At 40.5% G+C, this 15,956-nt stretch overlaps 1 protein-coding gene across 1 annotated transcript in view; it reads right to left on the bottom strand.

The window, feature by feature from the left end:
• Window positions 1–584: 584 nt before the first annotated feature.
• Window positions 585–15,956, bottom strand: part of SLC9A4 (solute carrier family 9 member A4) — a 58,965-nt gene continuing 43,593 nt past the window's right edge. Inside the window, exons 9-12 of the mRNA XM_003274880.3 lie at window positions 13,309–13,405; window positions 8,165–8,296; window positions 6,967–7,054; window positions 585–943 (exon numbers count right to left, since the gene is read on the bottom strand). Of these exons, the coding sequence (XP_003274928.1) occupies window positions 585–943; window positions 6,967–7,054; window positions 8,165–8,296; window positions 13,309–13,405 (676 nt within the window). The remainder of the gene's footprint in view (window positions 944–6,966; window positions 7,055–8,164; window positions 8,297–13,308; window positions 13,406–15,956) is intronic.

Raw genomic sequence — 15,956 nt, forward strand, 5'->3', positions numbered from 1 at the left:
AATGATTAAATAAAGCAAATTCATAACAAGTTTTATCTCTGATAGAACATAATTATTGCATATTAAATATGAAATCAAAATCAAATTAGTTTCAGTTTGGAGGGAGGACAATCCGACCGTGAACTCACCCTGCAACCTTGGACTACATGTCCTTGTCTGTACACACAGGGGGCTGAGTCAGGTGACTTCAAAGTCTCTTCTAGTTCTAATTTGATTATAAGTTGCATATGCATATCAGCAATGTGAATTACTGACCAATCATACTTGTATTTCAATATATGTCTTGGATCCAATGCTCTTGATGGAAAGTTCTTAGGAATTCTTAGTGACTAATTCTTGGGGTGATTAACTTCTCTCACTCACAGGGAATTCATCTAAAGGTACCCCACACTAAGTACATGGCAGAGCATGCAAGTTTGCTCCCAGTCCTTGGAAAAAATCTTCCTGCTGCTTATAGATCCATGTTTAATAGTTTCAACATGGCAAACTCAATAGCTCCCTTCTGAATTCCAGAAATCCTCCTTTCACAGTTACAGGAAGACAGACTCTTGAGAAACATCAAAACAATCTTGTGGACAATAACACTATTTTTTTTGGAGCAAAGGACTGTTGGACCTGTGATGGTCCCCGCCATGTCCACGGTCAGCTGTCCACCTCGACCGAACCTCGACCAAAGAGGCCTTGCCCTCACTCTCCCCTCCAGACTCACCCTCCTCATCCACTGCATGAAACAGAGGTTTGGGTCTTAAGGCCACCCTCCTTACTCCACCCAAGTACTCTTCTTGGCTTATGTTTCTTTGATAACCAAAGCTGAATGCCTTCCTTCCTCTGTGTAGGCTCTTCAGCGGGATTATTTCTTGTGCCTCTTGCTTCTGAAGTGACCCTGTCCGAGAGAGTGCGCTGAACATGATGGATGGGGATCCTGGATCACTGCTGTCATCATCTAGGAAAACATCATGGTAAGATGGGGAAAGAACAAGACTTAAGATCAGAGTTAAGACTTAATATCCACATGACAGGAACTCAGAGTGAAGCAAAGCTCTTCCTGATGTTTCAGCTCTACACTGAACTTTCTTATCAGCACAGTTTTTCCTTCTCGAGGACACTGCCCCAAGCAGATGGGAGGACAGAAGCTATAAGTGCAGTGTCATAAATAAATAGAAATGCATGCAAAATGGTGTATCAAGCCAGTCTCCCCAGGTAAATAAGGTAGTGTCTTTTTACAGAATCAGATCAGTTGGCCACAGACATAAACCGTGGGACACAAAGATGCTTGGTCTTGTCCAAAGCCAGTGCTACACACAAGATTATGTGGTGCAGCCATCTGAAAGTGGTTGCTTTTATCTTGGTTTGCTTTTTAATCAGTGGCTACCAGAAAGCATTACATCTGAGTTCCAATCCTTTGATACAGAAAAAGTCAATCCTGGAGAAAGGAGGACAGAAGGGAGACACAGCAGAGACCAGGGCGTGACTGGATGCCCTCCTCTCAGATGACTAAGCAGGTGACAGACTGTGACTGGCACTTGATGGGAACTTCCCTTTCCTGATAATTTACTATATGCCTGTCACTGTGCTAATCCTTTTACATATATCATGCCATTAAATCCTCATAGCGGCCCTTTCGGGTGAGCAAAGTTATGAATCTCACAGGTAAAGTGGCTGAGGTTTCACAAGGTTAAGCAATGCTCAATATCATAAGCTGGTGAATATGGGACCAGAGTTTGAGCAGAGCCTACCCAGCTTCAAATCCACTTCTTACCATCAGGTCTCCTTGCTGTGTCCTTGGTGTATCCACTTGTAAGAGGGAGGGCTACCTCCTGAGAGGGGAGCCAGCAGCTGTCTATGCAATGTCCCCTCTTGGATTCTCTTCCAGACCCCTAACCCATGCCTAGGACATTGCCTTGTCCCCACTTCAATGTGCACACATCTTCAAAGGAATATTTCTCACATATATCATTTACTCTCACTTCCTCAAAGTCTTAGCCTTATAAATTTATTTTCCCTTTAAAAATTCTCCTAAAAATTTAGGTATTTTCTAGAAAACATTAGCCAGGCGTGGTGGTGGGTGCCTGTAGTTCCAGCTACTCGGGAGGCTGAGGCAGGAGAATGGCGTGAACCTGGGAGGCGGAGCTTGCAGTGAGCCGAGATCGCGCCACTGCACTCCAGCCTGGGCGACAGAGCAAGACTCCATCTCAAAAAAAAAAAAAAAAAAAAAAAGAATTTAGGTATTTTCAGACATTTATATTTAAATCTGAAAGCCCTGTTCTTTCTCTCATTCTCCTTCCTAACAAAACAAAACAAAAATTCCATATCTAGAATGAATATACCCGAAGATTTACACTTGAAAAAATGCATTTAGAATGTAGGATACCTGAAAATCTTAAAATATCCTGTTCAATAGTGTTTTTCTAAAATGTGACCAGAGTATACTAAGAAGCTAACTTGGAAAATGGGCAAGGGAGATCAACTTCTTTAAATAAAGAAAACATTAATTAATATATCTGCATATCTGTCCATTTTTTTCCCCTGACTCTCCTTTAACATGTGCTCTACAACAAGGCTTGGGACCAGTCCCTCTGGATCCTTGGTGCTTGAAGCACTAGCTAAGGAAACCATGGCCTGGAGGTTTCTGCCCCCAAACCTTGTTCTTTCACTCCAACCTTTCCTGTTGAGCGCTCCATCAGTGGACAGACCCTGGTCACTGTCTCAGTTTCCTGGCCACCCTCTAGGTTATTGTACAGTGGACTCCAAGCTCTAGGAAGAGGCATGGGTATGTGACTTGCAAAGTTTCACTTGGCTTAGAGCTGCCCAAAATTGAAGGAAGAAGTTGGCTGGAAAGCAGAAGGCAGAAAAAGGAAGAGTGAGGACTGTGTTTTGTCCTTTTCGCATAACTCTCCTCCACATGGGCATCCAGGCAGTGCAGTTCCAGGCAGAGCAGTGGATACTTTGGCAACAAAATCTGAGTATGTGTCCTTTTACCTCCCACCTGACCAACAGCCTTAACTTCTGGACATGGGCACCCTGGCATGAAAGGAGAAATAAGGAAAGTGCTTCTGCTCAGCACAGGATGGGCCCCAACACACACAGAATGAACTACCTGATGCAGGATACACTGTTCAGACACTCAGACTCGGAGTGCAACCCTTCCCGCCTCCACATTTTTTAAACTTGTGGTAAAATATACATAACAAAAAATTGACCATTTTAACCATTTTTTTCATCTAACTATAAATAAGTGTACAGTTCATTGCATGAAGTGCATTCACATTGTCATGTTACCATCGCCACCATTCATCTGCAGAGCTTTTTCATCTGCTTTGATGCACATGGATTCTAAGCAGCCTCATGTCATATAAGAGGTTTCCAGTCAAGACCTCCCTACTTATAACACCAAGTGAGCCCTAAAGGCAAAAGAGCCCTGGAAGAGCATGTGAAGTTCCCCAAACCAGCATGGAGCTCCAAGACATCCAGAACAAGAAAAGTCCTGACCCTGGAGGGCAAGGGGAGAGCTAGGAAGGGAAGCATTCCCCAAGTTTCAGGTGGGTTAGCCAGGGGCTGCTTGCCTGCAGAACATGACTCTCCACTGTCTCCCCTAGATCCCCTCCAGCCATTCTCTTGGTGCAGAAAGACTTCCGGTTTGGAGAGAAGGATTCCAATGATCAATTGTGCTTGGCTACACGTTGAGGACTATGTCAGCCTTATCCTAATCATTATTATAATCCTTTTTCAATGTGTCATGGCTTATTATTTTTCATAAATCATAACCACAGAAATTACAAATTATTCACAGTAGAGTTAATTCCAAGCAAGCCAGAAACGAGTCTGCATAAATAGGCCTAAGTTTCCATGACAAATAAGAACAAGTATATAAAATCCTGCAGACATACGACCCATAACATATTGCAGAGCAATGATTTCCCATCCTTAAAACTTATTAAAGAAAACTGCTAACATAAGTGCTATTTCATTACTTTTCCCTCAGATTTCCAGTTTAACCACTGTCTTTGTTCACCTAGATGAAACTTAGAACCAGTCGAGTATATTTGAAAGAAAAGAAATCATTGGGACTAACAGTTCATTCCAAGTCTGAAGTAATTCATGTAGAACTGACATAGTGAAGCGTTGTCTTTCTTTCCAAGGACATCTGTATTTACCCATGTCAAGGCTTCTTTAAGTCCCTAAGTAGTAATAGTAATAGTGACTAATATTTCTTGCACATCTACTTGGTTCCAGACTCTGTTCTAGCATCTTTATGTACCTGTTCATATGTGTATCCTGCATGTATGAGACTGGCTTCACATCAGGACAATACAATTGCATATGGAGGGAATCAATATCATCCTCTTTATAGACCAGAAATGACAGTGTGAAGAAATAGAATTTTATTTTTCCTTCATATATATCCTGTCTATTTTTTCCTGGCATTTTATGGCTTTGACTGAAAGTGTGACTGAGATATCCTTTAGTGAAGACATCCATTAAAAGGCTAGGATCCTGTGACCTATTTATTAGTCTAGTGAATAATGTATGTATGTTTCCAAATGTTAAACAACTCTCAAATTCTGGAATAAACCCCACTTTGCAAGGTGTATTGTACTTTTAATGTTCTGCTGTATTTTGTTTATAATGCTTATTTAAGATTTGTTCATTAGTGCTCAAATGAATCTGCTCCGTGGTCATCTCCTGCTACCATAGGCATGCAGTATTGATGCTCATCTCTTAAGAAATAGCTGTCCTCCAGGCTTGGTGGCTCACACCTATAATCCTAGCATGTTAGGAGGCGAGGCAGGAGGATCCCTTGTGCCCGGGAGTTACAGATCAGCCTGGGCAACATAGGGAGACCCTGTCCCTTTTTAATTTTTTTTTCTAAAAAAAATTAAATTAAAAAAAGAAAGAAAGAACTGTGACACTTTCTTGTTTTCTCACTCAAATAACAAAAATAGTGCCAGGTTATTTGTACCAGGAAGATTGTTTAAAAAAATTAAACTATCGGCCAGACTCGGTGGCTCACGCCTGTAATCCCAGCACTTTGGGAGGCTGAGGCAGGGGGATCACCTGAGGTCAGGAGTTCAAGACTAGCCTGGCCAACATGGTGAAACCCTGTCTGTACTGAAAATACAAAAATTGGCCGGGTGTGGTGGCACATGCCTGTAATTCCAGCTACTCGGGAGGCTGAGCCAGGAGAATCGCTTGAACTCAAGAGGCAGAGGTTGCAGAGAGCCGAGGTCGCTCCACTGCATTCCAGCCAGGGTGACAGAGACACTCATCTCAAAAAAATAAAAAAAAATCATTGGCAACATATAGGAGAGAAAATGGATGATATCCTTGTTATATAGGGTTCTTCAAATTCATCTCAAGAAAATCAACAACCAAATAGAAAAAAACAAAACAAAACAAAACAAAAAACGAGCAAAGCCAGGAAGAGAAAACTTCACCCCAAGAAATATCATTGTTTCCAAAATGTGAAAGATGTTCAACTTCACTAAAAATCAAAGAGATTCATATGAAAATTAAATCTGGCATATAAATTTTATGCTACCATATCACAGATTACTCAGAAGTTTGACAACAGCCCAGTGGTATTAGGAAAAGATCATTCTTACAGACTGTTGTTGTGAGGGCAAATTAGTGATATAATCTTTTTTGATGGTGTTTTGACAATATATATAAAAATTTAAATCTATATGAATTTGACCTCAAAATTTTACTTCCAGGAAAATATACTAAGGGAATAATTGCTTATTTGTGAAAATACCAATCACAAGTGGTCCAGAGTCCTTAATATGTATCATTGTTTATATTTATTAAAAGTTGATAATACCTTAAGTATTTATTAATTAGGAATTAGCTTAATAAGCTTTGGTACATGCATATAATTATTATTAACTCATTAAAAATGAGTATTAGATCCACATCTATTGACATGGAAACCTACGTACAACATTTGTTCAGTGAACTAGGCAATTTATAAAGATTGCAAAACGATGACTATGCTTTGCTTTTATGTATAATATGATGCAATGTTTTTGTGATTTTTTTGTGGAGGGAGGTGTCAGTATGGGTAGTGTGGGATCAGGCAGGTATAGGAAGAATTCTAGAAGGGTGCTCACCAAAACATTCTATGGTGATTATACCTTGGCATTAGGGTTGCGAATGCTTTTAACTTTCTTTTTTATGCTTTTCTCTACTGAATGATTTTGATTTTGTATCCAGTATGTTTTTAAATCAGAAAAAAAAGTTTCATTTTGAGGTAATTACATATACTCCTTAAAGATTAAATACTAAAATCCTTTATGTTTAGTTTACTTGCATTTCCAATATGATTTTAACACAAAAATTAGGAAAATAAAAATAGATAACATGGCATATTACATATATTATGTCACCTTTTGCTAATAGCAAATCATTTTATACACATATAAAAATAATAACTTTGCTTTTATTAGAATAATAAAGTTTCAATAATTCTAAGAATTCCACTTAATAATTAAATATTAAATGGAAAACATCTAATCAGTAAATCTGGTGAAATCATTTTAGTGAAATTAAACCAGCTTTGGAGAACTCTGCTCATATTTAAATAGTGGGTGAATATTAGAACTTCAGTGAAACACCCCTTTCACATTTCTTCAAGATGAGATCAAATTATGACCCTTGGGCTCTATCTGGCCTACTTCCTCTTCGTGTATGGCCTGTCAGCTACAAATGGTTAGTACATTTTTAAGGGGCTGAAAAAAATTAAAAGAAGATAATATTTCATGACAAGTAAAAATTATATGAAATTCAAATTTCAGTGTTCATAAACAAAGTTCCGAGTTTCATCTATAAAAGAAGTCGTTTTCTTCTTTTTCTTATCATATAAGTAACCTACATAATGTTCTTAATGTTGCCTCTTGGCCCACACCCCCAGATATTTACCGCCTGACTCTACAGAAAAGCAGTAGAGCAGCCAGGTGTGCAGCTTACCTGAGAACCCAGCAGCCCTTGTGTCTCTTCCCGCAGACTGAGGATTCCCGTAGGGGAAGGAGAGGTAGCGGATATTCTTGATGCCAGCCTGTGGGTAGCAAGTAGAAAGAAAAAGGAGAATAAGCTGTCTCAATTAGGAGCTGCACATGGCAAATAAAGGGAAGGGCCAGACACTGTGGCTTACGCCTGTAATCCCAGCACTTTGGGAGGCAGAAGAGGGCGGATCACCTGAGGTCAGGAGTTCAAGACCAGCCTGGCTAACATAGTGAAACCTTGTCTCTACTAAAAATACGAAAATTAGCAGGGCGTGGTGACAGGTGCCTGTAATCCCAGCTACTCAGAAGGCTGAGGCAGGAGAATTGAATGAACCCGGGAGGCAGAGGTTGCGGTGAGCTGAGATCGCACCACTCACTGCACTCCAGTCTGGGTGACAGAGCGAGACTCCGTCGCAAAACTAATAAAATAAAATAAGGGGAAGAACACAGACCTGCTCTGTGTCATCTTGTTTGGATTACTGGCTTTTAGTTTTTTTGTTTTGAGAAGGCAGAACACGCCAGTCTCCAATATGTATTTCCTTTCCCTCTCATGATAAAATAGACCATTAGCAACCTTTGAAAGTTACTCTCATATCCCCACTGAGGTTAGGTTTGAGATTAGGGTCTGCTTCTCACCCAGCCTCCATCCAAATTGCCAGTAAGACTGGTTTGTTGTGGCCTCCAATGGGAAGATTGCAGAAACACAGTGGCTGATGTGAACGTGAGCCCAGGAGTCTTGGTAACAACCAATCCTTCCCTATACCTTCTTGGGAGAGAAGTAAGCATCCTGGGGTCAGAGGGTCTGGTCCAGACCCAGACCCCATGGTGACCAGGTACTGACCATGAGGACTGAAGGGCATGGTCGGTACCTGGTCACCATAAGGTCTGGATCTGGACTCACAGCACATTAAGTGCATTGCAGTCCCTGACCCACCGTGGAGGGAAGCACCTTATGGGCAGATGCCTTGGGGCCCTGAACCCAGAGAAAAAGTTTGCTCTGGTGTCCTGCACTCTTGCTTTAGTATCTGTCAGGTAACAAGGTGGGGTTTTGTTTGTTTAAACGTCGATGGTCATGCATGTGAGATCCTGTATAGGAACAGGCTCAGCAGGTCACAAACATTTGCAGCCTGAAGTAATGTCCCCAGTCCCCAGCCCCAATGTACCGGCTTTCCCCAGGGCAGGCTGTGGCCTTTCCTCATGCTCTCCTTTAAGGTGTTCTGGCGGCGGATCAGAATCTCTTTAGCCTGCTTCTCACTTGTTTGGGGTTTGAGGTTGTATTTGTTGTAGGACAGGGTCTGCAGAGAAAATGGAATGTCAAATACGTAAGGACTCCTCCATACAACTTTCAGCCAAGGAAGCTACGGAAACATCAGGAACCTAAGACCAGGAGAACAGGTGAGCACCTTGGAGGTCAGCTAAGCATTTGCCTTGATTGTGAACGAACAAGCCTCAGTCCCAAGAATAAAAGTCTATGACCCCAGGTCACTGCTCTCAGGGCGGACCTGTAGCTGGAGCCTCTGCCTCCTGCTCTAATCCTTACAGAGGTCCTTCTCTTAGTTACCAACAGACTTGGCCTGCCCCATACATAGACTTTCCTTTCCAGGTCATGTTTTTGATGCCAGACCAGTGAATTTAATAAGAAAGGAAAATATCAAAACTAAACTACTTTGGGAATTTCCATAGAGTTGTTGTTTTTTAATTTTGCCAATTAAGAATACACACACACACACACACACACAATTTCTATCACCATTATCATCAATTCAGAAAGTCTCTTAACCAAAGTCACAGGAAGAACATAATTTGAGATTTGAAAAAATAGTCCTTCAAATTGAATCAATTTAGCTTTATGAGAATTTCTTCCTTGTCCCTTACCCCAGACCAGTGGAACTTGTCATGGACCCTAGGCCAACATTAGTCAGTCCTCAGACAGATGTTTGCAAAATGCTGAACTGAAATTTCTTCTCCCTCTTGGTGCTCACTAAAGGTCCACCCGCAAATGCTCAGTTTGCCAGGGTTCAGTAGGTGACACACTGCGTGCACTGATAAACCACAAAGTCCTGGTGGATGACAGGATTGGGGCAGCAGGGGCTCTCCCTCCCAAGTGATGGTTGCTGTGATAGGGGTAGTCAGTTTCACTTCAATAGAGAAAATGCTCTATGTGCCAGGTGTTGTGGAAGGCACAGGATTAAATAAGTGAGTAAATTAGAATTACAGTCTTCAAAAGGCTTACAGTTTCCTGGAGAAGTCAAACCAATAGGGGTAAGATGCTATGCGTGCAGCTAAGTGATAAGATTCTGGGATCATCAGGGGGTCGTACAGTACAGGCAAAAGGCACTTCATCCAGTCTTGGATGGGAAAGGTTCAGTGTACTGAGATAAGTCTTGAAAGATGAGTGAGTGTTATCCTGGAAACAAATTCCAGGAAGAGAAAACACATGAGCTAAGACATCAGCTGGTAACCACCTTGGAGGTGAGAGGTCAGAGGATGTGCTGGAAAGGAGCCAGAAATGAGTCTGTTACCACAAAAGAATGGGGTGCTTCATTCAAAGTGCGTGAGAGGTGAGACTGGAGGGGCATGGAGGGGCTGGGGCCAGGCCACAGGCAGCCTGCCAAGGAGTAGAGGCTCCGTTTTTCAGGTCATGTGCTTTTTAGGAGGGTGCACACACTCCAAAAAGTGCCACAAGATGCCCCACAGGGTGAGAAAGAAAATACTGATACTTCTATTTCTATTGATTTTTATCCAAACAAATACAAAACAGATTAAGCTCTATTAGTACTTAATATAATAATTTATAACGGGCCCTCACTCAGTCCATACATGAGACAGTCAAGTCAACAAGGGATTGATAATGGCATCCTCATCGGTTTCACCGGCTTGCAGTTCATTGTTTGTGTTTCAGTATATGTGCATCCAGTTAAGCAGATTTGTGGTTTCCATTAGCTATTAACTAAAGTAACCCTCACAAAATAGATAATTGTATAAAAATAGTGCAGTAAAGAAGGTGTAAACTGGACTGCCAAGGTGGCTCACACCTGTAATCCTAGCACTTCAGGGGGCCAAGACAAGTGGATCACTGAGCCCAGGAGTTTGAGACCAACCTGAGCAATGTGACTAAACCCTATCTCTATAAAAAATACAAAAAAAAAAAAATAGCTGGGTGTGGCGGTGTGAACCTGCGGTCCTAGCTACTCAGGAAGCTGAAGTGGGAGAGTCGCTTGAGTCTAGAAGGTCAAAGCCACAGTCAGCCATGATCATGCCACCGCACTCTAGCCTGGGTGACAGAGTGAGAGTGACAACTGTCTCCAAGGGAAAAGAAAAGATTGCATAAACTGAAGGCCAAGGGAACAGTGTGGGAATGGTAAATCCAACTTTCTCTTTCTCCCAATGGGAGCTCTTTAATGTCCACTTTTGGCAAATTAACAGATCTGACAAGAATTTGCCCCAAAAAGTTGAATTTTGAAGACATTCTGAAATATGAATTCTTGTCTATCATTAGTAATGACACCTCAACCTATGTGCATTTTACACATTGAAATATTAAAAAATGGTAACATGACACTGTCTTGAAAAATAACACAAGAATTAGGAATATAGAGACAAACTTTTACAATTGTTTATCAATTTTAAAATCATGCAAAACTGAATTCAGTGTGTGTGTGTGTGTGTGTGTGTTTGTCTACATACAATGTATTGCTAGTAGGATTTCCTACACCTAGACTTGGGAGGAGGCTGCACTTTGTAAGGAACACTTGGACATTTGGCTTCCTATTTCACCTCCCATAACCTCCCGTGACCAACATGCTTCTCTATTTTGCCTATCTGCAGGGAGCATAGAAGGCTCTATGCATATAATGTCCATTCTTCCCTCCTCTCCCTCCATTTCTGTGTTATAGAGGAGCTTGCATTTCCCACTGGACCTTGAGCCCTAAAGGAGAATGAACTTTGTCTTATTCAGTGCAGTGTTCCTGATGCCCGGCACATTCTAGATGTGTATTAACTACTTGCTGAAGGAAACTGAAATTGATCTCTTCCTTTGAAAGTATGTAGAAATTCTGAGAGTGATCTGATTATCCAGGCTACTCGGGAATCACCCATCAATCTGTGACCTATCCTGGAGGTCTGGGCTGAAGTCAGTTTCTTCTCTTGTAAGTTTAGTGACAGTGTTTCTCAATCTCCATCCCCACTGTGTTTCAGAGAGCTTCCTCTGTGGTTGTCCTACCGGAAACCTCCAGAGGTGAGTCCCTTAAGTTTTCCAGCCATGAAGATTCTGTCCTGGGTGTACTGAGTCAAAGGACTTCAAATAGAATTGGCTGGAGTCCTCCTAGGAGCAACAGACCCAGCAGGGCCAGCTCAGTTTCGGATCAACTGTGCATTAGGGTCGCCCAGAGTCAAACTCTGCCTTCATCCTGGTCCTGCCCTGAGGTAAATCCCAATGCCCAAGATGGCCTCTTTCAAGATGTGAACAGTGAGAAATGCCCTGGCTACCAGGCCTGCATCTATCACCCAGGCTAGAGAGTGCAGGATAGCTAATGTACACCCTTTGTGACATTCCTCAAAAATGTAGATTGCCTGCTAGAAACAGAGTAAATGTATAATTGTCCTGAGTTGCATTTTCAGGTAGACCTTTCCTTCAAGAGATCAAGAGGACCGTGGTGGAGGAGAGAATTCTTATGACCTTTGTAAAGCTGAGTAAGGAAAGGAAGACGGGAAGGGGTAGGACTGGTGAGTTTGACTTACGGAGTAAGCAAAGTAGAGTCAAAAAGCCACCTCATAGGCTTGTAACTGTCCTCTGTTTATCAATTGTGTTCTCCCTATTTGGCTCCCAAGGTCGTCAGCAATAAACTTTTTAAAGCGAAAGAGGCCTTTGTGCTTTAATTTGAGGACAATGAGGAAGGGAGGTGCTGTATAGCTTAGAAAGTAGAACTCTGGAAAGCAGAATGAGTAGGATACTTATTAAAAGAGATGAAAGGATGCTATCTTGGAAACTGCATCCAAGGAAGAAAAGAAAGGATGAGCAGTTGACCTTATTTTAGACGGGATTAGAGTCCTAGGATCTCCATCTCCGTTTCTAGACCTTTCCCTAAACTTGGCCTTCATCCACATAGGGAACAGGCTGAGTACCGGGTACCCTATGGGCTCTGGCTCTCACTAAGCTAGTCACATTCTTCAAACCAGGAAGTTGTTATCTATTATTTATCTAAGGCAGGATGTGATAGTCTTACTGAAACAGTTTCACTTGGAATGATTTGAAAGCTGTGGAATTTACTCTAGCACACTACCATTAGTGCTGACCTTTATTCCTCCAGCTGGTGCAGAGCCTTTCACTGACACATTCCTCTTAATCATCGACCTTTGAGTTGAAACAGGAGACCAGAAAACATTCACTTTCATTGGATTATGTAAGTCCAGAGTCATGAAAAGAGCACTGGGTGGGTGGGTAGAAGACCTGTGTTCTTAACCTGGATTTGTTTTGTAACCTTGAACAAGTCAGATAACCAACTCCACTGACCTCAGCATCTTCTCTTTGAAAATGGGGAGCTTTGCCTAGGTGATTTTGTTTTAGTTTCATTAAGACTATGATCAATGACACAGTCACAAAACCAAAGGCCCTCAAAATGAATTCATTTCTAATCACACCCAAGTATTAGGATTAAAATGGACGATCAAATCCTCAAACTTGAAAAAACTTCTCATTATATGACTTCGTTAGATGACTAATTAGATGGAATATTATTTAACTAAGTCAAAGTTTCAGAAAGATTCATCCACTGTCCTCAGAAATCTTCTTAGTATGCACTTTGGACCAGGTCCCAAGGACTGGTAGAGATTTCATACCTAGTTCCAAAATTGAGAAATAAGATGTCTCCTTTTATTCTAGCATTTATTCGTTATAAATTATAGTTTCAATATTGTAACCTAAACTATCTCAACTTTCTCATCTTTACTGTAGGCAATGCAATTGGGACAACTGCACTGTGATCAGCATCCTGGTGCCATCTTTGTTCTGTGGTGTGGTGGATGAGCTTCTCTGCAGAGAGACCTGCTAGTTCTGGAAAGCACCAGGCTGCAGGGCTAGGGCAGCCTGCCCCCTAGAGACGGTAACTAGATTTGCAGTTCCTTTTATGCCACAGGTGCCAATTTTGCAGCAGAAACATGACAATTAACTTTCTATTCTCCAAACTAAGCAGAGAGAAAATATTCAGCAAGAGACCACCTTACAGTGTGTGGCGTGAACATCAGGAGACCCCTGAAGGACTGTTTTCAAGGACAGACAATGGGGACACCACAGGTGGCTCATACACACCCTTTGCCGAACTTGGTACATGTTGGATGTCAGAATGTCCCTTATGGACTCCACATCTTCAGGGGAAAGTCTTTTGATTCCTTGTATCCTCTGGGCCCTGGAATCATTATTGGAGAAGAGACAAGCATTATTCTTTCATTTGGCAAGAGGTGCCACAAAAAATATTAGTGGGCCTTGCTCTGTACTGAGGGGAATCCTAAGTTCCAGAATCCTACATGTAATTTTTCCTATTGTTTTAGTAAGATGATTTGATGTCAGAACATATGTCTTGACTTCAGGTTTTGAAAATACTGTTCCTTTGCCTATAGCTTATATATGGTAATTATTCCAACCCATTTTTTTAAAAAAGGTCTAAAGTGGTAACAAGTTATTTTTTTCCTCGAAATCTGTTATGAACTGAAGTGCTTGTACAATACAATAAAAATCAGTTGTTAGAAAATGACACCATACCATGCAATCCAAATATTTTACCATTAAATGCAACAGAAAAAAAATGATTCAGTCAAAGACAAACTCTTTGCTAGTTTTGTACTTACCTATCTCATTGAGGACAGGTGGCAAACAATTCACAGATTAATACCATCTATACACCACATTTTGATTAGCATTTATCTAATAGAATATTAGTTTCATGAGTACATTTATATTGGAATTGTACCTGTAGGGATTTTATCTTTGGTTAAGAAATAATTGAAGGAACCAAAATCACATTTTACAAGGGCAATTAGACCATTTATACCCCGAGAGCCAGCCCAGCTCTAAGATATTGTACACCGTGACCCCTTCCCACCTCTGGAAGGGATTGAAAACCAGGTTATGCCTGTGTCCAGGTTAGCAGTCAATGCACAATTGTCCTCTGGGGATTATAAAGTCCTGACATTGCTAGGGGAAGAATTATCATGTGACAAATGTATTTGATTACACTCTAGTGGCAGTAATTTTTAAAAACTTTGTATTACATGAATAATATATATATTCCATGTGGAACATAAGAACAAAAAGGAGAAAACTAAAAATAATTAACTCCCTTTTTAATACTATCACCTTCCTTAACATCTTGATATAAACCTTAGTGGGTTTGTTTGTTCGTCTGTTTGTTTCTAGCCTCAGCTCTTTTGAATTTTGAATGCATAAGGGCACTGAAGCCTTTGATATCTGCTTGCATATGCTCTTAAGATAATTGGCTACAAACGTGAGTATTTATTAGTCTTAATGCAGGCCACCTTTTAAGTATTTTTCAAAACATTAGTAGCAATACAGCCATAAATAGTGAAGACATTTTAAAAGTAATGTAGATTTGATAAAAGATATTAAAGGACTTGGATACCAAATATCACAGCAAGCCTGGATTTTGTTTAGCAATGCTATCTGTAGACTGACTAATGTCCTCTCTATAAACTGATTGAAATCTGTTTCCATATCGTAAAGCTGCAAATGCCACCTCTATTGATATACAGTTACCACCCTTGGTGATCTAAACATTAGTATCAGGGCATTTAAACCTAACTGTTTAAATGTCCTTCAAATAACATTTATTCTGATTTAGATATGCCCAAACACTTTCACAATCTGAACACATTCCTTTAATGTGGTGAATGTGCTGTACTGCTAAGCAGAAACAACAGCTAGTCAAATAGTTCCATTTTTGTGTTCATTATGAAACAACCTAATAGGAAAAACCATTGATAAAGGAAATGGTAAAGTTACACTTGATATAGCAGTAGCTCTAACTTGGCACTCTTCCCAGTTTATAATTGACCACTTTGGGGAGGACGAACTTAGTTAAAGTCCATTCAAGCTCTGGCTGGAATGGGTGCTCCAGGTATCCCAAAGGCATTTCCCTTCATGGAGCCACACTGAGAAGCCGCAGCTATAGAATTATGCAGCTATCATTCTACAGCTATAGAATTGACTCACTTGGGCAAGGTGATACCTGGAGTTTTCTTCATGCCACTTCATTAGCAAAATCGTCCCTGAAATACTCACAGCACAAGCACAGGAGATACAGCTTTAGAAAAACTGAATGAGTGATCATTTCTATATCAAGTCAACTTATAAACCAAAAGACTCTTGTCACTGGACCATTCATTCATTATCCTTAAAGGAGATCTTCATCACCTTAAATAAAAGTTCTGCAATAATTTCAATCAAACTGGAAAAATCGGAACCTAAGTATATTGAATACAACATTCATCTTTCCCATAACTCTTCTTACTTATCTTTTATATTGATACATAATAGTTGTACATAGTTTTGGGGTATATGTGATAATTTGATACATTCGTATAATCAAATTAAGGTAATTGGGATATCCATCACCTTACATTTTTATCTTTTCTTTATGTTAGAAACATTCAAATCATTCTCTTCTAGCTATTTTGAAATGTACAGTTAGTGTTAACTATAGTTACCCTACAGTCCTATTAACCACCAGAGCTTATTTCTTCTCTCTAAGTGTGTATTTGTTCTCATCAATCAACCCTCAATCTTTTTCTCTTTTGGTCGGTTGCTATAATAATGTAAAAAGAAGCTTCAATTCTACTATAACATTTAGTAGAATACACATATCATAGTATGAACTTCCAAAATATCATATATGGTTTGTGAATTTATTTAGAAGAACACATCTTTTTTTATGCAGCTAAGAT

Source organism: Nomascus leucogenys, chromosome 14 (genome assembly GCF_006542625.1).
Source record: "Nomascus leucogenys isolate Asia chromosome 14, Asia_NLE_v1, whole genome shotgun sequence".
In the NCBI taxonomy this organism is placed as follows: domain Eukaryota; kingdom Metazoa; phylum Chordata; class Mammalia; order Primates; family Hylobatidae; genus Nomascus; species Nomascus leucogenys.